The 24,352-nt window shown below is 38.8% G+C and overlaps 1 protein-coding gene across 1 annotated transcript; it reads left to right on the forward strand.

The window, feature by feature from the left end:
* Window positions 1–371: 371 nt before the first annotated feature.
* On the forward strand, window positions 372–4,914 carry LOC101671551 (HLA class II histocompatibility antigen, DR alpha chain). Its single transcript, XM_045074660.1, has 5 exons — window positions 372–548; window positions 2,398–2,643; window positions 3,106–3,387; window positions 3,694–3,858; window positions 4,498–4,914. The coding sequence occupies exons 1-4, from the start codon at window positions 467–469 to the stop codon at window positions 3,846–3,848; spliced, it is 765 nt and encodes a 254-aa protein (XP_044930595.1). The 5' UTR covers window positions 372–466; the 3' UTR covers window positions 3,849–3,858; window positions 4,498–4,914.
* The last annotated feature ends 19,438 nt before the right edge of the window (window positions 4,915–24,352 follow it).

Genomic DNA, 24,352 nt, shown 5'->3' on the forward strand with positions numbered 1-24,352 from the left:
ATAATTGGTCACTAACTGTCATGTAGGGTGTTTCTATTGATTTTATTCTCACTAATGTGAGAATAAATAATAAGCACTAATGTGCTTGAAGTACATCCCTTTCTAGAACCTGGATTGGAATCCAACAGTCTGTGGGTGAATTTTATTTTCAAAAACTTGATTTTTTGCTGTTTCTGTTTAGTTGTGTGTGATTTATTTTTGTTTTGATTGATTGATTGATTGATTGATTAAGAGCTTTACTTGTTTATCTAAGGAATGAAGTGTTTCCTTTACTGACCCTTTACAAGAGCTCTTCCCTTAGCAACAGATGTGTCATCTCAAAACTTTTTCTGATTGGTTTCAGCTCAACCTATTTGAATTTTAATCAATGACCCTACCATACCCTATATTCTCTTTTCTTTTATTCTTGTCAGTTCTACCCTACTCTTAAGCTCTTCTGAGCCCCAACAAATCTCCAAAGAAGAAAATGGCCATAAATGGAGTCCCAGTGCTAGGATTTTTCATCATGACTTTACTGATGGGTCCTCAAGAATCACAGGCTATCAAAGGTAAGTCCTGAGCATAGCAAAACTTGGGATATAAGCTATGAGAGCATTGGAGAAATAGGCTATAAATACTTGCAAGAGTCTTTGGAGTGAAGGAAAATTGTGGCAGGCATCATGTAGTCTAAATCTGAAAGTATTTTTTAAAATGTAGTTTGGAGGATTTCTGCTCTTTTCATAAATTGAAGTCAGTCACATTTAGTTAAGAGGGGAAATGGTATTGATTAATACCATCGACTTTGAGGTAAGTTGACTTAAAGTAGAAATGTTTTCTGAGAGGCAAGCTATTCTCTGTGCTTTAATTTCTTTTTCTGGAAAATTAGTAAATTTTGAAATCTCACATCATTTTGTGGGAATTCAATGAGAAAAAATTTGAGAAGCCCTTGCAACTAGTTCTTAGCCAAATGTATGGTAGTTATTTTTTGGCAAGTGAATCCTGTCAACATATTTTAAGCACAGACATTGTATTGAAGATCACCAGAAAGGGAAATTACCAAAAGCAACATTCTACCCAACAGAGAGCAAGGGCAGGTATGCTGATACCAATTGCATTTAATTTACTTCCTCTTGGGAGAATATCTCCTTCACCACTTCAGTGAATCTATGATCTGTGGTCACGGCTACTTAGTGATTTTCTCAAAAAGGTAGAACTGTGAGTAAGGATGGAGATTCTATTATTATTCTCTGCTATCTTCAGAGCAACTGTTTACTGCTGTGAAGATATATTGTGAAAAAAATATCTTTACCTAGACCAGACTGAACCCCACAAAGTTGTCAGGTACACTGAAAATAGGTAATGCAATAATCCAGCTCCAAAACCCATGACAGCAATTGTAGGTTTCTGTTGCCTAGAAAGAGCCACAAATGGGAACGCATACCTGAAAAAATAGAGGCTCTTCCCTTGGGCTGGAAGGGGAAGCTAGAGATGGCTTTGTTCCTTAAATGCAAAGCAGTTTTTAACATAAAATGCTGATTATAAGCCTGGTGATATCCTAAGAAATTACTTACCTCATCTCATTTAATTCTTTTTAAGAGAGCATGAATGCACAAGCTGGGTGGGGAGGGGCAAGGAAAGAAGGAGAGAGGGAATCGGGCAGGCTACACACTCAGGGTGGAGACTAACTTGGGGCTTGAACTCAGTATCCTGAGATTATGACCTTAGCTGAAATCAAGAGCTGGACACTTAACTGACTGAGCCACACAGGTACCCCTCATTTAATTCTAAAGATAAATCCAAGCTAGAAGCAAAACCACAAAAGGATATAATGGGAAATATAAGAATATAACAGGAAAACAATATAAGAATATAAAATAATCAATTCAAGAACACTAGGTAAGTAAATAAATACCTAAATAAGAATTAAAGATTTAAGTAGATCCAGAGCTCAAAACCCAGACTTTTAAACAGTGTTTCCCTCCTCTTAATATTACAGTGCTCTGAGAGATGCCCTAGAATTCTTGTTTAACTCTATTTAATACCTGGGAAAATACAGTGAGTGAGCAATACTCTTTTAGGAGCTGCTGCTGGATTTCCAAAGAGGAAAGCATTTCTCAGCTAGTAACATGGAACCTAACAACAGCTTCAAAAGACTCTGGGATTTTTCAGACCCCATTTCCTTCAGTCCACCCTAGTTCCACCCCTTTACTTCTCCCGCCGCACCCCCAGCTCTGTTCAACATGGATATCCTGCACCTGAGCCTCGTCTTCCAGCTTATCCTTGCTCTCCATCACTCTTCCCCTCCATATGGGCATCCCCTTCTACTGCCCCCACCTACATGCTTGTCTCACATCCTGGGTTCTTCTTCCTCTCCCTTCCTGGTTTTCATCCTAACTCTCCTTCTTCTGGCCTTTTCAGAGGACCATGTGATCATCCAGGCTGAGTTCTATCTGACCCCTGACCAATCAGGCGAGTTTATGTTTGACTTCGATGGTGATGAGATTTTCCACGTGGATATGGAAAAGAAGGAGACAGTGTGGCGGCTGGAAGAATTTGGACGCTTTGCCAGCTTTGAGGCGCAGGGTGCCTTGGCCAACATAGCTGTGGACAAAGCTAACCTGGACATCATGATAAAGCTCTCCAACCACACCCCAAACACCAATGGTACCTCCTGCACTCCTAGACTAGGGAATCCTAACTTAGAAATAGATGCTTCAGCTGCTTGTGTTACTTTATTATAACTGACTTCTCCTCCTAGGGGCCTAGGCTCTCCATAAGCAAGTGCCTACTTGTCATGTCACAGACTCAAGAACTTTATATGAATTTATTCCTTTCCTGATGGGCTCACATCTTGTCCCTGCCACCAACAGTCACTCACACAGTCATTGCCCCTAATCGATGCCGGGGGAACCAGGAATGAAATCATCTCCAGTACCTAAAATAACCTTCTATCTCTTATACCATAACACTGGTTCCAGTTCATGTGAGAGAGCATCAGAGATAGGCCTCTGAGACCATGGATGGCACAGATTCTAAGGGCAGAGTTTCCACTGCTTTTTCTGCTTCAGTGGGAGGGAGAGGGACTAGCCTAAGCAGGGAAGGCTAATTGCTGTCCTCTGTCCCCAGTACCTCCAGAGGTGACTGTGCTCTCAAACACCCCTGTGGAACTGGGAGAGCCCAACACCCTCATCTGCTTCATCGACAAGTTCTCCCCACCAGTGATCAATGTCACGTGGCTCCGAAATGGAAACCCTGTCACCACAGGAGTGTCCGAGACAGTCTTCCTGCCCAGGGAAGACCACCTTTTCCGCAAGTTCCACTATCTCCCCTTCCTGCCCTCAGCCAACGATGTCTATGACTGCAAGGTGGAGCACTGGGGTTTGGAGGAGCCTCTTCTCAAGCACTGGGGTATGGACCGTTCTTCGTTCTCCTTTCTTTTATGATTTCCTCCTGTGACGCATGGGTCTGATGCTTTAGGACCCAGAGTCCCCTAACTTGTCCATAACAATTGCTATAATTTCTATTCCTTGTCTTCTCCCATTATTCAGATCTCCTGCTTTTTAATCAGTGTTCCCTTAAGGCATCATTCTGTCTTCCTCTTATTTAATTGATGAATGACTATTCTTTTGACTATGTACTCTACATTTGGTTCTAAGTGCTACTCCATACCACAGTCATTACTTCCATACTATGGTCTGTATTATTTTTCCCCAGAGTTTGAACCACCAACCCCTCTCCCAGAGACAACTGAGAATGTGGTGTGTGCCCTGGGCCTGGTTGTGGGTTTGGTGGGTATCATTGTCGGGACCATCTTCATCATCAAGGGCATGCGCAAGGCCAATGCTGGCGAACGCCGAGGGCCTCTGTGAGGCACTGCAGGTGGGTTTGATGTGGTCAGAGGAAAACATGGATGGAATTACCCAAAGGAAGGAAACAAAGTGGGAAGAAGGATGTGTGATATCTTTAAAGGAAAGTGATAGGAAGGTCATGACTCTTGATTTATCTTTGCTAGGGCAGAATCAGACATTGGAGTCATCTGGTATCCCAAAGCTTTTAGGTCCCAAATTCTTTCCCATACATATGAACTTACACCACAACCTCAGTCTTGGAAATTATCTCCACTACCTAAGGTCATTGTTTCACATCCGATTAGTGAATCAGATGATCTACAAAAGATGTGGGCACTTCCCGGTTTGAAATTCTAGAGGCAGGCCTTCAACTCCAAAATATTACCAGAATTTGACTCATTTGGGTTTAGGGCAGATTCGGTGCATGAAATGAAAATCCCTTGAAGGTCAAGTCCTGCTTTTTGCTTCTCCAATCTGAAAAGTAGCTAAAACTTATAAGGGAAGGTTAAGTCATGGTCTGCTCATTCATACTCACATGGAGAGTAGAGGATGCAATTCATGTGGAAAGGTTGTATTTTCTAGGCAGAGGTCAGATGAATATTTAGAGACTTTTCCCAAGTCTTAAAATAATCATCTTAACTCTTTAGTATCTATGTGTTTCCCATTACAGGCAATGATGTTTCCTAGAGAGAAGATCAAAGAAGAAATCTGCATCAATAGCTTTGTAAACATGGCAATATTCCAACCATTTACCTCGCTGAAGACAACTATTCTTCTACATTGTCCAGATGGTTAGCTATTCTAAGAATAATGATGCCTTCCTTCTCTGTCCAGATTCTGATATCTAGTTATTCCTTGTTTGTTGCCCCTTCTTGGGTCTGTTTGCTTCCATTTTCTACCATCATTTTAATATCACCAGGTAATGCTTCTGGAATAGACCACCCTCCCCAATAGGATCCTGTCTCTGCTATGGAGCCTTGTGAATGTTCAATACAGACATCCCTTCTACACTTATTGCTTGGGTTTCTTCAAACTGTGATTGTGACTTTTTTTAAAACAATAAACTATTTGATGGGTCTGAGATGAAGTTTTGGTGTCTAAGCCAGTTCTTCACAGGGACTAGGGCATATATGTGATTCTTTCACCCTGAAATGTGTGAATGTTGAATGTATGTAGTAAGTTCAGTAAGCAATCTGAAATATCTAGGTTAAGGGCATCTGGAGGGGCTCAGTCAGTTAAATGTTTGACTCCTGATTTTGGTTCAGGTCATGATCCCAGCATAGTGAGATCAAGCCCCATGCAGATTCTGCACTCAGATCTGAGTCTGCTTGAAATTTTATCCCTCTACCCTCCCCCTGCTCATGCTTTCTAAATAATAAATAAATAAATAAATAAATAAATAAATAAATAAATATCCCCCCTCAAAAAGAAATATCTATGTTCATTAAGGCCATGCCTCATTCAGAGCATCTGCAAGTAATCGAGTTGTTATGGTCCAGACCCCCTTTGGAAAACCCTAAAACCCTAGAGTAGAGTTTTTTTTTTTTTGAGAGAGCTCTACTTAGGAATGGTTTCAGAATGTGGTTTTGGTTATTGACCCTCAAGTCAATGATATATCTGGATATTTGATAGAATGAATGACAAAGCCTGGTGTTTAGCCTAAAATACTGAATGAAACCAATAATGGGGAACAAATAGGGGTGGAAAGGGGAGCAGAAGAGAGGAGGATTCATATATGTTACAGGATTTACATATCAGTGGCACCCATTCAGGTTTATTGAAAAATAGGATTGGACACTGTGGATCATCATTACCCATTTTATTAACATGGTCTTTGGTACCTGTTTCATTAACAGAAGAATGGTCTGACTTATTCCTGAATAACCTTGAATTGAATGTGTATCCCTGAGAAGAAAAATCAAGTAAAAAGTGGGAAGTTGGGTGGAATATAACAGTAAAATTGAATGAAAAAATGTTTGCAACATAATGGGTTGTTGTCCATTTTTCTGTGAAACTATTACTTGATATTTATTTTTAACTTATTACCAGAGCTTAACCCAAACCTTGAAGATCAATTATCCTGACAGTTTTGTAGAATGGCAAATAAGGGTTGTTGAACGGGCATAAAATTGGGCTTCATCTTACTCTACATACCTAACAACTCAAACTACCTGATTCCTTTCATGAAAATACTGATGGTAGTTTTTACCGCACTGGGTTATTATAAGGGCAAATGCAAGAAGAGTAATTAAGTACCATGCTTAGTGAACAAAAATATTTATAAATTCCATTATTTTTTCTTAAAATTTTTACTCCTGGATAATAAAAAAATCTCAGAAAGCAGAAACCAAAGCAAGAGGACTTTGAAGGATAACAGAATATGTCATCCCAAAGTACACCATTCTGGCATAAGGATTGTTTTGAGTGGATAAGGTGTTCTCAGGTAATAAAATTGCTGTAGATCGCTTGGTGGTCAAAGAAGGAGTCTATGCTATACCAAATACCTTCTGCTGCTCCTGGATCCACACTGACTGATATTATAGAGACTCAAATAAGAGAAATTAACAAACAAACCTTTTGGTTCAAACACACAAGTAAGAACTGGTCTGGTTCATGGGAGTCCTGACTAAGAAGCATACTTCTGCCCCCAGTATTCTCCTGATAGTGTTCACTCAAGGGTCTCAAACAAACCCTCACAGCCATTAGCAGTATTTCAGATGGTCTCACTGAGCTTGGAGAGTTAAATATGACATGAACAGTGAGGTGCAAACACCTTTTTTTTTCCTTACTGAGCATATATACAATAATATTTAATAAAATATTAGCAAATTAAACCTACAGTACATAGAAAAGAATAGTAAGTACATCATGACAAAATAGGCTTTATGCCATGAGTGCAATATTGGTTCAACATATGAAAATCTAATATAGTTTGACATATTAAGAATATAAAGATTAAGTCTGATGATTCATAGACCTGTACCCCTAGAGCAAATAATACATTATATGTCAACAAAAATAATTTTAAAAATATACATAAAGATGAAAAACAATATAGTCATGTCAATACAGGCAGAAAATGAATTTCTCAAAATTCATTTTTAAAAGAACAACTAGGAAAGCCTGGGTGGCTCAGTGGGTTAAAGCTTCTGCTTTCAGCTCAGGTCATAATCCCAGGGTCCTGGGATTGAGTCCCACATCGGGCTCTCTGCTCAGCAGGGAGCCTGCTTCCCTCCTGTCTCTCTCTGCCTGCCTCTCTGCCTACTTAAGAGCTCTCTCTGTCAAATAAATAAATAAAATCTTTTTAGAAAAGAACAACCAGTGGAACACCTGGGTAGCTTTGTCATTAGGTGTCTGCCTTCAGCTTAGGTCGTGATCCCAGGGTTCTGGAATCAAGACCTGCATCGGGCTCCCTGTTCAGCGGGAAGCCTGCTTCTCCCTCTACCACTCCCCCTGCTTGTGTTCCCTCTCTCACTGTCTCTCTCTCTGTCAAATAAATAAATAAAACCTTTTAAAAAATAAAAATAAAAGAACTACCAGCAACCAAAAGTAGAAGGTGACTTCCTCACTTTAATAAAGACATCTGTGTCAGTTTATTTCTAGATTTTCTAATCTGTTCCATTGGTCTATATATCAGGAAGTATGATGTCTCCCATTATGTTCTTCTTAAGGTTGTTCTGCATATTTAGGTTCATTGTGATTTCTAGGAAAAATCCACAGCAAACATCATTATCAATGGGGAAAAGCTGGAGATTCCCTTAAGATCAGGAACATGACAGGGATGCCCACTCTCACCACAACTGTTTAACATAGTACTAAAAGTCCTAACCTCAGCAATCAGACAATGAAAAGAAATAAAAGAATATAAAAGAAAGAAAGAAGAAATAAATAAAAGAAATAAAAGGCATCCAAATTGGCAAAGAAGAAATCAAACCTTCCCTCTTCACAGATGACATGATACTTTATGTGGAGAACCTAAAAGTAACCCCCAAATTACTGGAACTCATACAGCAGTTTGCTGTGGGTTTGTCATAGATGGCTTTTATGATATTAAGGTATATACCCTATCCCTACACTGTGAAATTTTAATCAAGAAAGGATGTTGCACTTTATCAAATGCTTTTTCTGCATCTATTGAGAGGATCATATGGTCCTCGTCCTTTCTTTTATTAAATGTTGTGTATCACAATGATTGATTTGCGGATTTTGAGCCAATCTTGCAGCCTAGGAATAAATCCCTCTTGGTTGTGGTGAATAACCCTTTTAATGTACTGTTGGATCCTAATGACATACAACAACACAACAATCCTATTGTTGGTAGGAATTTTTGCATCCATGTTCATCAGCGATATTGGTCTGTAGTTCTCCGTTTTGGTGGGGTCTTTGTCTGGTTTTGGGATCAAGGTAATGCTGGCTTCACAAAACGAATTTGGAAGTTCTCCTCCCATTTCTATGTTTTGAAACCATTTCAGAAGAAATATTAATTCTTCTTTAAATGTTTGGTAGAATTCCCCTGGGAAGCCATCTGGCTCTGAGATCCCTTTTTTTTTTTTTTTAATAAACATGTAGTTTATTAGGGGTACAGGTCTGTGAATCGCCAGGTTTACACACTCCACAGCACTCACCTTAGCACATACCCTCCCCAATGTCCATAACCCCATCATGCTCTCCCTACACCCCTTCCCCCTTCCCCCCTCAGTTTGTTTTGTGATATTAAGAGTCTCTTTCGGTTTGTCTCCCTCCTGATCCCATCTTGTTTCATTTATTCTTTTCCTACCCCCCAGCCCCCCCACCAAATGTATCTCCACTTCCTCATATCAGGGAGATCATATGATAGTTGTCTTTCTCCAACTGACTTATTTTGCTAAATATATATATATATATATATATATATATATATATATATCACATCTTCTTTATCCATTTATCTGTTGATGGACATCTAAATATATATATATATATCACATCTTCTTTATCCATTTATCTGTTGATGGACATCTAAGTTCTTTCCATAGTTTGGTTATTATAGACATTGCTGCTATAAACATTCAAGTGCACATACCCCTTCAGATCACTATGTTTGTATCTTTAGGGTTCCTCAAAAAGTTGAAAATAGAGCTACCTTATGACCCAGCAATTGCACTACTGGGTATTTACCCTAAAGATGTTGGGAGATTTTTCGTTACTGCTTCAATTTCCTTGCTGGTTATGGGTCTGTTCAGGCTATCTATTTCTCTCTATTTCAGTTTTTACAGTCTATATATCTTTAGGAATGCATCCATTTCTTCTAGATTGTCTAATATGTTGGCATATAGTTGCTCATAATTGTTTTTATTTCTTCAATGTTGTTTGTGATTTCTCCTCTTTCATTCATGATTTTCTTTATTTTAGCCCTTTCCCTTTTCTTTTTGATAAGTCCAGCCAGGGGTTTATCAATCTTATTAATTTTATTAATTTTATTAATTCTTTCAATGAAAAACTTCTTGTTTCTGTCCTACTGTTCTTTTGGTTTCTATTTCATTGATTTCTGCTTTATTTATTATTTATTATTTCTCTTCTCTTGCTGGGTTTAGGCTCTCTTTGCTGTTCTTTCTCCAGCACCTTTAGGTGGAGGGTTAGGTTGTATATTTGAGACTTTACTTGTCTCTTAAGAAAGGCTTGTGTTGTTATATACTTTCCTCCCAGGACCCCCTTTGCTGCATCCCAAAGATTTGGAACAGTTGTGTTTTCATTTTCACTTGTTTCCATGATTTTTTAAATTATTTTTTAATTTCCTGGTTGACCCTATTCATTCTATAGTAGGATGCTCTTCAGCCTCCATGTATTTGAATTTTTTCCAACTTTCCTCTTGTGATTGAGCTCCAGTTTCAGAGCATTGTGGTCCAAAAATATGCAGAGAATGATCCCAATCTTTTGGTACCAGTTGAGACCTGATTTGTGACCAAGGATGTGATCTATTCTGGAGAATGTTCCATGTGAAATAGAAAAGAATGTGTATTCTGTTGCTTTGGGATGGAACGTTCTGAATATATCAGTGATGTCCATGTGTTCCAGTGTGTCATTTAAATCACTTATTTTCTTGGTGATCTTTTGCTTAACTCATCTGTCCATTTCTGTGAGGGGGGTGTTAAAGTCCCGTACTATTATTGTATTATTGTTGATGTGTTTCTTTGATTTTGTTATTGCTTGGCTTATATTGTTGGCTGCTCCCATGTTAGAGACATAAATATTTACAATTGTTAGATCTTCTGGTTGGATTGACCCTCTATGATATAGTGTCCTTCCTCATCTCTTATTACAGTCTTTGGTTTAAAATCTAATTTTTCTTATACAAGGATTGCCACCTGAGCTTTCTTTTGATGTCCATTAGCATGATAAATGGATTTTCCACCCCTTCACTTTAAATCTGGAAGTGTCTTTGGGTCTAAAATGAGTCTCTTACAGACAGCATATTGGTCTTAGTTTTTTAATCCAATCTCACAAACTGTGTCTTTTGATTGGGGCATTTAGCCCATTTACATTCAGAGTAACAATTGAAAGATATGAATTTATTGTCATTGTATTGTCTGTAAGGTGACTATTACTCTATATTGTCTCTGTTTCTTTCCAGTCTATGTTACTTTTGGACTTTCTCTTTCCTTAGAGGACCCCTTTTCCTGGTTCAGTGATTGCAAATTCTTTTAGTTTCTGTTTATCTTAGAAGATTTTTATGATTCCTATTTTCAACGACATCTTAGCTGGATAAAGTATTCTTGGCTATATATTTTTCTCAATTATATCATGTCAGTCCTTTCTGGCCTGCCAGATTCCTGTGGATAGGTCTGCTTCCAACCTAATGTTTCTACCCTTATACGTTATGTACCTCTTGTCCTGAGCTGCTTTCAGGGTTTTCTCTTAGTCTCTGAGATTTGTAAGTTTTACTATTAGATGTAGGAGTGTTGACCTAATTTTACTGATTTTGAGGGGATTCTCTGTAACTCTTGGATTTTCATTGTGTTTCCTTCCCCAAATTAAGGAAGTTCTCCACTATAATTTGCTCCAAAATACTTTCTGCCCCTCTCTCTTTCCTCTTTTTCTGGGTTCCCAATTATTCTAATATTGTTTTGCTTTATGGTATTATGTACCTCTTGAGTTCTCCCCTTATAATCCAGTAGTTGTTTATCTCTCTTTTTCTCAACTTCCTTATTCTCCATCATTTGGTCTTCTGTATCACTAATTCTCTCTCCTGCCTAATTCATCCTAGAAGTTAGAACCTCCATTTTTTATTGCACCTCATTAACAGCTTTTTTTATTTTGACTGTTATATTTTAGTTATCCAGAAAGGGATTCTCTAGTGTCTTCTATGCCTTTCTCAAGCCCAGCTAATATGTTTATATTCCTTATTCTGAACTCTAGTTCTGACATCTTACTAATGTATGTATTGACTATGTTCCTGGCAGTCAATACTGCCTCCTGTTATTTTTTTTTTTTTCTTTTCAGGTGAGTTTTTCCATCTTGTTGTTCTATCCAGAGAAGAATAGATGAACAAGAGAACAAAATACTAAAAGGGCAACCATGACCCCAGAGAAAGATACACTAAACAAATCATAAGAGACCCAAAACTTGGGGGGGGCAGGGCATAATATAGCAGGCAGAATATATTCAGGCTGGTGAATAGAATGGAGCCGATTTTGGCTGTATTTTGGTCTTTTAGAAGAAACTGTATCCCAAAAATTTTAAAGAAAGAAAAACTTATACATATACATATACAAAAATAAGGTTAAATACAATAAAGGGATGAAAATTAAAATAATTTCTAAAGAGGAATTAATAAGAAAAGAAGTTGGTTGAAAAAAGAAAAATTTTTTAAAAATGAAAATTTAAAAAATTAAAGTTGAAAAACTAAAGAATCATGGGGGAAAAGCTATGAATTCTATGTTCTGTATTCCCTTAGCACTGGTGTTTTGCAGTTCTCATTGATCAGTAAACTTGGTCTTGGCTGGATGATCTTGCTGGTCTTCTGGAGGGAGGGGCTTGTTGGTGTTACATTAAACTGAGATGAAGGATCAGCAAACACAGAATTTCAACAAAGAGAAGATATAAGAAAGTACCGAATAGGGGCACCTGGGTGGCTCAATTATTTGACCTTCGGCCTTCAGCTCAATTGTGATCCCTGGATCCTGGGACCAAGCTCTGCATTGGGCTCCCTGCTCAGTGGAAAGTCTGCTTCCCAGTCTCCCTCTGCCTTTCACCTTGATCATGCTCTCTCTCTCTTACTCTCTCTTTCTGTCTCTTTCTCTGATAAATAAATAAGAATCTTATAAAAAAAAAAAAGAGGTAGCAAATAGAAGCTTTTTGTGCTCAGCATATTTTTGGGATTCATCCACATTTTCACATCAATCGTTTGTGCTATTTCATGAGGTGGCTATACCAATTTGTTTAATCATTCACCTATTGAGAAAATTAAGGCTATTCATAGTTTTTAATTATTACAAGTAAAATTACTATAAACATTTACATATAGGGTTTTGTATGAATGTAAACATTCACTTTTCTTCCGTAGTGCCCAGTACTGCAGTTTCTGGATCATGTGGTAAGTATTCATTTTGGTTTGGTTTGGTTTGGTTTGGTTTTAGGTTTTTGTTGTTGTTGTTGTTTAGGGTTTTTTTTTTTTTATTTTTATTTAAAATCCAGTTAGTTAATATACAGTATATTAGTTTCAAGTGTACAAATTTATTGATTCAACACTTACAAACAACACCCATTGCTCATCACAAGAAGCATATCCCTTAATCCCCACTATGTATTTCACACATTCCCCCCTCACCCACCTTTTTTCTGGTAACCATCAGTTTGTTCTCTATAGTTAAACGTCTGTTTCTTGGTTTGCCTCTTTTTTTTTTTTTCTATGCTTATCTGTTTTATTTCTTAAATACCACATAAGAGTAAAATCATATGGAATTTGTCTTTCTGTGATTAACTTATTTCACCTAACATAATGCTCTCTACTTATTCACACCATTGCAATGTGGAAGATTTAATTCTTTTTATGTCTGGAATATATATATATATATATATATATATATATATATATATATATATATATATAATGCCACTTCTCTCTTATTTGTTCATCAGTTGAGGGAAATTTGAGATGTTTTCATGATTGGGCTATTGTAGATAATGCTGCTCTAAACATTCCCTTCAAATAAGTATTTCTGTATCCTTTGGGGAAATGCTTAGTTGTGAAATTGCTGGATTGCAAGATAGTTTTATTTTTAACTTTTTGAGGACCCTCCATACTGTTTTCCATACTGACTGCACCAGTTTGCATTCCCACCAGCAGCCTAAGAGTGCTTCCCTTCCTCCATATCCTTGCCAACACCTGTTGTTCCTTTTGTTGTTGACTTCAGCCATTCTGACAGGTTTTGAGGTGATATCCAACTGTAGTTTAGATTTTAATTTCCTGATGATGAATAATGCTGAGCATGTTTTCATAAGTCAGTTGGCCATGTGTTTGTCTCCTTTGGAAAATGTCTATTCATGTCTTCTGCCCATTTTTTAATTGGATTATTTGGGTTTTGGGTGTTGAGTTTTGTATTTCTTCACAAATTTTGTGTACTAACCCTTTATTAGATATGTCATTTGCAAATATCTTCTCTCATTCCATAGGTTGTTTTCTGTTTTGTTAAAAAGGCAACATTCCATTTAAAACAAACAGGCAATCTATTTATAGAGTAGCTATACAGTTTTGAATTCCTGCAACAGACTTTGTTATACCACATCCTTACCAGTATTTTGTATTTTCATGATTTTTTAACTGCTTAAATAGGTATAATGATTGTGTACTGTGGTCTTAATTCACAATTCCCTAATATTTGTGATACAAACAGCTTTTCACATGTTTTCTTGTCATTCATATATCCTCTGCAATAAGATTCTGTCCCTTGGTCCATATGTCCATCTCTCTGCCAATACCACACGGATTTACTTGGTTACTATAGCTATAGGATAATAGTTATGTAATCTATGACTTGTAAAAAAAAGTGGTAAAATATTCCTTCATAAACAAACATTCACCTTTCTCCCCTCACATGATTTCTCCAGAATTTGGAAACTCTCAGTGACTATTCTTAATTTCATAGCAATTATATTTATTTGCAGAGGCTCCATAAGAACTTATTTGCCTTGTAACAGAACACCAGAAAACATTGCTCATATCACTACAGCATTGACTGAAGTGTCATATTTAAGAAAGATATACATAAACTCAGATATGACCAGACAGCTTTGAGGAACTAATTGGACTCAGTGAGGCCCCTTGAAAAAATCACCTTCCAGGGTTCGCTGTAGTCTTAACAGGTATGTAAGGAAGTTCATTGCCTAGCTGCTCAGGGAACTGGGATATTTGAGGGACCTACAGAAGAGAGGAACTCACTCAAATCTATAGGTATTGCAGGTGACTCTGATGGTAAGTATTTGGCTTGACTCTTAGAGTCAAAAGGCTACTGAAATGTCAACCTGAAATTCCTTGAAATTCCTTGTGAAAAGTTCTGGCGATGCAGATTTACAAAAAGCTTATATGACCAGTCACTATTCTTACTGTACTTAATGTAAATAGGACATGTTTGTTATAACTGAACTTATTTTACATAAAAATTTATCTTAATTTGGCTACCTTTTATGGAAATGAGGGTGATTTTAGTGAGAAAAAACTATGTATCAGTAATATACTTTCATAGGTCTTAAATTCTAGGTTTTTTAAAAAGATTTTATTTGTTTACTCAAAAGAGAGAGAGACAGTGAGAGAGGGAATATAAGCAGGGGGAACGGGAGAGGGAGAAGCAGGCTTCCTGCAGAGCAGAGAGCCCAAGGCAGAGCTCAGTCCCAAGACTCTGAGATCATGACCCAAGTGGAAGGCAGACACCTAAAAACTGAGCCACTAAGGTACCTCAAATTCTAGTTCTGATGAATTGTCTTTGAGAGTTTGCCATTTATCTATACAACTGTGTTGGATCCTGAATTCTTCTGGTTTCCTGAATAATGGATAATTTTCCAACTGATATAGGCCTAACTTTGAAAGCCCACCTGCAGGACTACTTCCTCAAATGAGACAACTGTGTATCTGAACTGATCTAATTTACCTTGTTATAAAATGTAGGATAAGATGTTAAGACTATACATGAGAATTCCAAAATAATGGCTCTAAGAAGGATGGTGGCTATGTTGGTACTAGGGAATATCTGCAACTTGGTGCAAGGCAAGGCACTTTCATTCCAGAAATCCTGATCTACGCCCTTTTTCAAAAGGAAGTAGCTAAAGTGATCATTGTCCTATCCCTCAAGAAAGAACAGTGAGAAGAGAGTAAGGGATTTGAAGCCAGAGTCCATCTTGTCAGTCAAAATAGAAGAATGAAAACTAGAAGTCATATCCCCCCTCAGGCATGGCTATAGGCTGGGAAACATACAGACCTAGACTCAAGGGGTAGGAATGCTTGCTTATCTTTCAAAAGGACCTGTAAAACAAATAGTTCACCAGCACTATGCTAGAGAGTAATCATTTGATGTAACCCCCTTAACTTAAAATAAAGAATATATTAAAGACTTTCTCATCAGCTAGTTTCCTCCAGGGATGGTTTCCACATCTAAGAGAGGTAATTTGACTCCTGACCACATCAAGAGCAGCAAAAACATTAATAAAATGAACATCTAACAAACAACACGCCATAGCTGGGCATGGTGCATACAGGTACTGTCAGGAGGCTAGAGGCATTTCCAGTGTTGCAGAAGGACTCATTTTGCATTTGCCACAAGATACCCCACATGGTAAGACTTTAGTTCATTGGAAATTGGCTCACAATGCCTCTCTCCCACCCCTGGTAGCTTGGTATCCTAATCCATTGGGACCAAGGGCTCACATACAGTTCTGCCTTTGATCTCTGAATTTATATTTGCCAGAACCCAACATGTACACAAATAACTGCCTCTGGACCTCTGATACTTGGTACTGAGATGTGATTATTATTAGAGGTCCCACTCCAATGCCCATGTATAACGGAGACACCGTCTCTGATAATATTAGGGACAAAATATCTGCTATTATTCCCTCAGGAAAGGTACCTAAGCCAGGATATTGGCTCATGGGGACGAAACAATTACTGTGTTGTTGCTACATGAAGATTTGCCATATGCATTGTCCTTAAAACATTTGTCTTATTGTCCCTGCCCTCACTGCTGATGCCCCTCCCTGTTCCCTCAGGAAGCATCTGCCTGTCATAGGTCACCAGGGAGCTGAAATTCACAATTGTTCCAACTGCCAGGTCTGTGGAATACTGAACGTAGTATCTCATAAGCAAAAGGTTATTAATCATTTAGAGAAGATCTCTTTTACTGATGCCCTCAGTACATGGCTTATATTTTCTCCAGTTTGCTGGGAAACTATAATTTTAAGTACTCTATTTTGTCCTATACCAATTTCATGTTGCTATTTATATTGTTTCTGGGATATAAGGATGCAAGTCACTTCCTTGTATCTGGCTCTAGGGCAATCACGGAAGAATGGCATGTAAGAGATTGTCCAGGCTATAAAGGTGCTGGGGGAGGAGGGCAGGAGTGCTGATGGTACTGATCCTTCTTTGGCCTGCTATCCTGTCCATATCGTCTTGACGACTCCCTCGGGGCTCCATGTCCCAGGCCCCTTGGAAGTGAATATTCCTTGGGATTGTAGGCCATGAGCAGAATGCAGGGAGGTTTATTCCAGTCTTCCATATATCTGTTTAGATAACTGTTAGAAATAACAGCTCCCCCTCTTCTTGCACACATGGTGTCACAAGGTCTGTTAAATATTGACTGTTAGTTAACTTTATTAAGCCATTTGATCTCACTACAATGCACTCCTGCATATTCTGTCCTACCTATATAAGTTCCAGACCTTGGAAAGACTGGCTGCCTAACTGTTTGTATCACCATCTGCCCAATCCTCCCTGCCTGTAAAGTACCCTGAATAAAATGCTATAAACTGTATGGAATTGATTGCTTTTTTTTTTTCCAATTTCAAAGTGCCTTAGCACTTTGCAGAATATTTCACAATCTCTCCACCCTCTAACATTCCTGAAATTGTTAGTCTGTATCATCTCTCCTTTCTTTCTCAGTCCTCCTAGAAGTTTGTCAATTCCATCAATCTTTTCAAGGAACAAGCTATATGTGTCATTGATTTTTTTCTATTGTTTTGTTTTTCCAATTTTGTTCATTCCTGCCATATGTACTATTTCATTTCTTCAGTTTGCTTTAGGTTATTTTACAGCTACTTTTTCTATGTTATTGAAGTGGGAACATAGATTACGCTTTTAATACCATACATTTTTCTGATTATTGCTTTAATTATGTGTCACAAATTTAGGTATATTTTTAAGATGTGTTGTTGTGTTTTCACTTTAATTTGGTTCAATATATTTTGCATTTTCCTTAAGACATTCTTTATGACCCAGAAGTATATTGTTTAATTTTCAAGTGTTAGGAGTTGTGCTGGTTATCTTTCTACTACTGATTTTTTTTCTTTTTTACTTTCCACACCCAGAGTGGAGCCCAACATGGGTCTTGAACTCACAACCCTGAGATCAAGACCTGAGCTGAGATGAAGGCTCTGATGTTTAAACGACTGAGACACCCAGGCACCCCACTATTATCAAATTTTAGCTTAATTCCATTGTATCCAAAGAACACAATCTGTGGGATTTCAGTTCCCTAGCATTTGTTGAAGTTCTTTATATGGCCCATGAGACCATCTATCTTCTCAAAGATTCCATGGACACTTAAAAAGAATGTGTAATCTCTTCTTGTTTGGTGGAATGGTCTATAAATGTCAATTAGATCATGTTGGTTGATGGTGTTGAGTTCTATAGTCTTGCTGAATTTGTCTAGTGGTTTCATTAACTGTTCAGAGAAGACTATGAAAGCCTTCAAGTATATTTGCATATATGTATATTTCTTCTTTCAGTTCTATCAGTTTTTGTTTCACCTCCTTTGCAGCTCTATTTTTTTAGTGCATATACATTTCAAACTGCTTTGTCTTCTTGGAAGATTATCACTATGATTGTTACATATTGTTTCTCTGAATCCCTGACCATATATTTTGTTGTGGGTTTTTTTGTACTTTCCATATTATTTTCTTTCTTTCTTTTTATTATGTTATGTTAGCCACCATATAGTACATCATTAGCTTTTAATGCAGTGTTCCAAGATTCATTGTTTACATAAAGCACCCAGTGCTCCATGCAATACATGCCCTCCTTAATATCCATCACCAGGCCAACAAATTCCCCACCCACTCCCCCCAAACCCTGTTTGTTTTTTGGAGTCTACCATCTCTCATGGTTTGTCTCTACCTCTGATTCCCCCCCCCTTCATGTTTCCCTTTCTTCTCCTAATGTCCTCCATGTTATTCCTTATGTTCCACAAGTAAGTGAAAACATATGATAATTGACTTTCTCTGCTTGACTTATTTCACTCAACATAATCTCTTCCAGTTCCAACTATGCTGATTCAAAAGTTGGCCATATACTTTGATTGGAGTCCTAATTTAACTCATACAGCCATCTCTACTTTGTTTTATCAATTGTTTTATTTTTTTAAGATTTTATTTATTATTTAATATGACAGAGAGAAAGACAGTGAGAGAGGAAATACAAGCAGGGGAGGTGGAAGAGAGAAGCAGGCTTCCTGCCAAGCACAGAGCCCAATGCCGGGATCTATCCCAGGACCCTGGGATCATGACCTAAGGGGAAGGCAGATGCTTAATGACTGAGCCACCCAGGTGCCCTAATAAAGAAAATAAGTCCATTATGCAAAACTTTTCTGCAATTGAACCCCAAGTTTAGCTCTCCAGTAAATTCTTCAAAATATTTAAGACAGAAGCCATTCTAACTTATACAAAGTTCCAAAAAAGTAACAAGAAAGAAAACATTTGCAAATACTTTCTGTGAGACCAGGATAACCTTTATTTGAAAATCTGACAAGGGCATTGTAACCAAAAGAAATACACAGACTCATCACTCTTATAAAGACAAATGCAAAATTTTTTTTCAAGATTTTATTTATTTATTTGACAGACAGAGATCACAAGTTGACAGAGAGAGAAGGGGAAGCAGGCTACCCCTAAGCAGAGAGTCCGATGCAGGGCTCAATCCCAGGACCCTGGGATCATGACCTGAGCCAAAGGCAGAGGCTTTAACCCACTGAGCCACCCAGGCACACCCAAATGCAAAATTCTTAAGAAAAAGAGAGGAGTCAAGATGGCGGAGAAGTAGCAGGCTGAGACTACTTCAGCTAGCAGGAGATCAGCTAGATAGCTTATCTAAAGACTGCAAACACCCGCAAATCCATCAGCAGATCGAAGAGAAGAAGAACGGCAATTCTGGAAACAGAAAAACAACCACTTTCTGAAAGGTAGGACCGGCGGAGAAGTGAATCCAAAGCAACGGGAAGATAGACCCCGGGGGGAGGAGTCGGCTCCCGGCAAGCGGCGGAGCAACGGAGCACAAAATCAAAACTTTTAAAAGTCTGTTCCGCTGAGGGACATCGCTGCAGAGGCTAAACCGGGGTGAAGCCCACGCGGGGTCAGCGTGGCCTCAGGTCCCGCAGGGTCACAGAAAGATCGGGGGTGTCTGAGTGTCGCAGAACTTGCAGGTATTGGAACGGGAAAACCGGATACAGAGACAGAGCCGACACTAAGATCACAGCTCAGTGTTACCGTGAACTGGTCACAGGCTCAGTGAGCTCGGAGCGTGGCTGGAGGTCAGGCAGAGGGGAGTAACTGGGCTCTGTTCTTTGAGGGCGCACTGAGTAGTGGGGCCACAGGGCTCTCGGCTCCTCTGGGCCGGAGACCAGGAGGCCGCCATTTGTATTCCCGTCCTCCGGAACTCTACAGAAAACGCTCAGGAATCAAAAGCTTCTGAAAGCAAACCCGAGTGGATTACTCAGCCCGGCCCCTGGTAAGGGCAGTGCAATTCCGCCTGGGGCAAAGACACTTGAGAATCACTACACCAGGCCCCTCCCCCAGAAGATCAACAAGAAATCCAGCCAAGACCAAGTTCACCTACCAAGGAGTGCAGTTTCAATACCAAGAAGAGCAGCAGAATTCCAGAGGAGGAGAAAGCAAAGCACGGAACTCATGGCTTTCTCACTGTGATTATTTTAGTCTTGCAGGTAATTTATTTTATTTATTTTTTTATATAATTTTTTTTATTTTTTATAAACATATATTTTATCCCCAGGGGTACAGGTCTGTGAATCGCCAGGTTTAAACACTTCACAGCACTCACCAAAGCACATACCCTCCCCAATGTCCATAATCACACCCCCTTCTCCCAAACCCTCTCGCCCCAGCAACCCTCAGTTTGTTTTGTGAGATTAAGAGTCACTTGTGGTTTGTCTCCCTCCCAATCCCATCTTCTTTCATTTATTCTTCTCGTACCCACTTAAGCCCCCATGTTGCATCACCACTTCCTCATATCAGGGAGATCATATGATAGCTGTCTTTCTCCGCTTGACTTATTTCGCTAAGCATGATACGCTCTAGTTCCATCCATGTTGTCGCAAATGGCAAGATGTCATTTCTTTTGATGGCTGCATAGTATTCCATTGTGTATATATACCACATCTTCTTGATCCATTCATCTGTGGATGGACATCTAGGTTCTTTCCGTAGTTTGGCTATTGTGGACATTGCTGCTATAAACATTCGGATGCACCTGCCCCTTTGGATCACTACGTTTGTATCTTTAGGGTAAATACCCAATAGTGCAATTGCTGGGTCATAGGGCAGTTCTATTTTCAACATTTTGAGGAACCTCCATGCTGTTTTCCAGAGAGGTTCCACCAGCTTGCATTCCCAAAAACAGTGTAGGAGGGTTCCCCTTTCTCCGCATCCTCGCCAGCATCTGTCATTTCCTGACTTGTTGATTTTAGCCATTCTGACTGGTGTGAGGTGATATCTCATTGTGGTTTTGATTTGTATTTCCCTGATGCCGAGTGATATGGAGCACTTTTTCATGTGTCTGTTGGCCATCTGGATGTCTTCTTTGCAGAAATGTCTGTTCATGTCCTCTGTCCAATTTTCCCAGCACCATTGATCCCAAAACCAGACAAGGATCCCACCAAAAAAGAGAGCTATAGACCAATATCCTTGATGAACACAGATGCGAAAATATTCAACAAAATACTAGCCAATAGGATTCAACAGTACATTAAAAAGATTATTCACCACGACCAAGTGGGATTTATTCCAGGGCTGCAAGGTTGGTTCAACATCACTTTTATATACTCTTATCTGGACAAAATGACAAGGCGGAAAAATTCACCAAAAATAAAACAAGAGGCAGTACCGAAGGCTAGGGACCTAATCAATATAGACATTGGTCATATGTCAGATCTAGAGTTCAGAATGACAATTCTCAAGGTTCTAGCCAGGCTCGAAAAAGGAATGCAAGATATTAGAGAAACCCTCTTGGGAGATATAAAAGCCCTTTCTGGAGAAATAAAAGAACTAAAATCTAACCAAGTTGAAATTTTAAAAAAGCTATTAATGAGGTGCAATCAAAAATGGAGGCTCTCACTGCTACGATAAATGAGGCAGAAGAAAGAATTAGTGATATAGAAGACCAAATGACAGAGAATAAAGAAGCTGAGCAAAAGAGGGACAAACAGCTACTGAACCATGAGGGGAGAATTCGAGAGATAAGTGACACCATAAGACGAAACAACATTAGAATAATTGGGATTCCAGAAGAAGAAGAAAGAGAGAGGGGAGCAGAAGGTATACTGGAGAGAATTATTGGGGAGAATTTCCCCAATATGGCAAAGGGAATGAGCATCAAAATTAAGAAGGTTCAGAGAACACCCCTCAAAATCAATAAGAATAGGCCCACACCCCGTCACATAATAGTAAAATTTACAAGTCTCAGTGACAAAGAGAAAATCCTGAAAGCAGTCCGGGAAAAGAAGTCTGTAACATACAATGGTAAAAATATTAGATTGGCAGCAGACTTATCCACAGAGACCTGGCAGGCCAGAAAGAGCTGGCATGATATATTCAGAGCACTAAATGAGAAAAACATGCAGCCAAGAATACTATATCCAGCTAGGCTATCATTGAAAATAGAAGGAGAGATTAAAACCTTCCAGGACAAACAAAAACTGAAAGAATTGGCAAACATCAAACCAGCTCTACAGGAAATATTGAAAGGGGTCCTCTAAGCAAAGAGAGAGCCTACAAGTGGTAGATCAGAGACAATATACAGTAACAGTCACCTTACAGGCAATACAATGGCACTAAATTCATATCTCTCAATAGTTACCCTGAATGTTAATGGGCTAAATGGGATTTATTCCAGGGCTGCAAGGTTGGTTCAACATCTGCAAATCAGTCAATGTGATACAACACATCAATAAAAGAAGGAACAAGAATCATATGATACTATCAGTAGATGCAGAAAAAGCATTAGACAAAGTACAGCATCCCTTCCTGATCAAAACTCTTCAAAGTGTAGGGATAGAGGGCACATACCTCAATATCATCAAAGCCATCTATGAAAAACCCACCGCAAATATCATTCTCAATGGAGAAAAACTGAAAGCTTTTCCACTAAGGTCAGGAACACGGCAGGGATGTCCATTATCACCACTGCTATTCAACATAGTACTAGAAGTCCTAGCCTCAGCCATCAGACAACAAAAGGAAATTAAAGGCATCCAAATCGGCAAAGAAGAAGTCAAATTATCCCTCTTCGCAGATGATATGATACTATATGTGGAAAACCCAAAAGACCCCACTCCAAAACTGCTAGAACTTGTACAGGAATTCAGTAAAGTGTCAGAATATAAAATCAATGCACAGAAGTCAGTTGCATTTCTCTACACCAACAACAAGACAGAAGAAAGAGAAATTAAGGAGTCAATCCCATTTACAATTGCACCCCAAAACATAAGATACCTAGGAATAAACCTAACCAAAGAGGCACAGAATCTATACTCAGAAAACTATAAAGTACTCATGAAAGAAATTGAGGAAGACACAAAAAAATGAAAAAATGTTCCATGCTCCTGAATTGGAAGAATAAATATTGTGAAAATGTCTATGCTACCTAAAGCAATCTACACATTTAATGCAATTCCTATCAAAGTACCATCCATCTTTTTCAAAGAAATGGAACAAATAATTCTAAAATTTATATGGAACCAGAAAAGACCTCGAATAGCCAAAGGGATATTGAAAAAGAAAGCCAAAGTTGGTGGCATCACAATTCCGACTTCAAGCTCTATTACAAAGCTGTCATAATCAAGACAGCCTGGTACTGGCACAAAAACAGACCCATAGATCAATGGAACAGAATAGAGAACCCAGAAATAGACCCTCAACTCTATGGTCAACTAATCTTCGACAAAGCAGGAAAGAATGTCCAATGGAAAAAAGACAGCCTCTTCAATAAATGGTGCTGGGAAAATTGGACAGCCACATGCAGAAAAATGAAATTGGACCATTTCCTTACACCACACACAAAAATAGACTCAAAATGGATCAAGGACCTCAATGTGCGAAAGGAATCCATCAAAATCCTTGAGGAGAACACAGGCAGCAACCTCTTCGACCTCAGCCACAGTAACATCTTCCTAGGAACATTGCCAAAGGCAAGGGAAGCAAGGTCAAAAATGAACTATTGGGATTTCATCAAGATCAAAAGCTTTTGCACATCAAAGGAAACAGTTAACAAAATCAAAAGACAACTGACAGAATGGGAGAAGATATTTGCAAACGACATATCAGATAAAGGACTAGTGTCCAAATTCTATAAAGAACTTAGCAAACTCAACACCCAAAGTACAAATAATCCAATAAAGAAATGGGCAGAGGACATGAACAGACATTTCTGCAAAGAAGACATCCAGATGGCCAACAGACACATGAAAAAGTGCTCCATATCACTCGGCATCAGGGAAATACAAATCAAAACCACAATGAGATATCACCTCACACCAGTCAGAATGGCTAAAATCAACAAGTCAGGAAATGACAGATGCTGACGAGGATGTGGAGAAAGGGGATCCCTCCTACACTGTTGGTGGGAATGCAAGCTGGTGCAGCCACTCTGGAGAACAGCATGGAGGTTCCTCAAAATGTTGAAAATAGAACTGCCCTATACCCAGCAATTGCACTACTGGGTATTTATCCTAAAGGTACAAATGTAGTGATCAGAAGGGGCACGTGCACTCAAATGTTTATAGCAGCAATGTCCACAATAGCCAAACTATGGGAAGAACCTAGATGTCCATCCACAGATGAATGGATCAAGTATAAGTGGTATATATACACAACGGAAAACTATGCAGCCATCAAAAGAATTGAAATCTTGCCATTTGCGACAACATGGATGGAACTAGAGGGTATCATGCTTAGCGAAATAAGTCAAGCAGAGAAAGACAACTATCATATGATCTCCCTGATATGAGGAAGTGGTGATGCAACATGGGGGCTTAAGTGGGTAGGAGAAGAAT

Source organism: Mustela putorius, unplaced genomic scaffold (genome assembly GCF_011764305.1).
Source record: "Mustela putorius furo isolate JIRA1106 unplaced genomic scaffold, ASM1176430v1.1 tig00000135_pilon_pilon_pilon, whole genome shotgun sequence".
Taxonomy (NCBI): domain Eukaryota; kingdom Metazoa; phylum Chordata; class Mammalia; order Carnivora; family Mustelidae; genus Mustela; species Mustela putorius.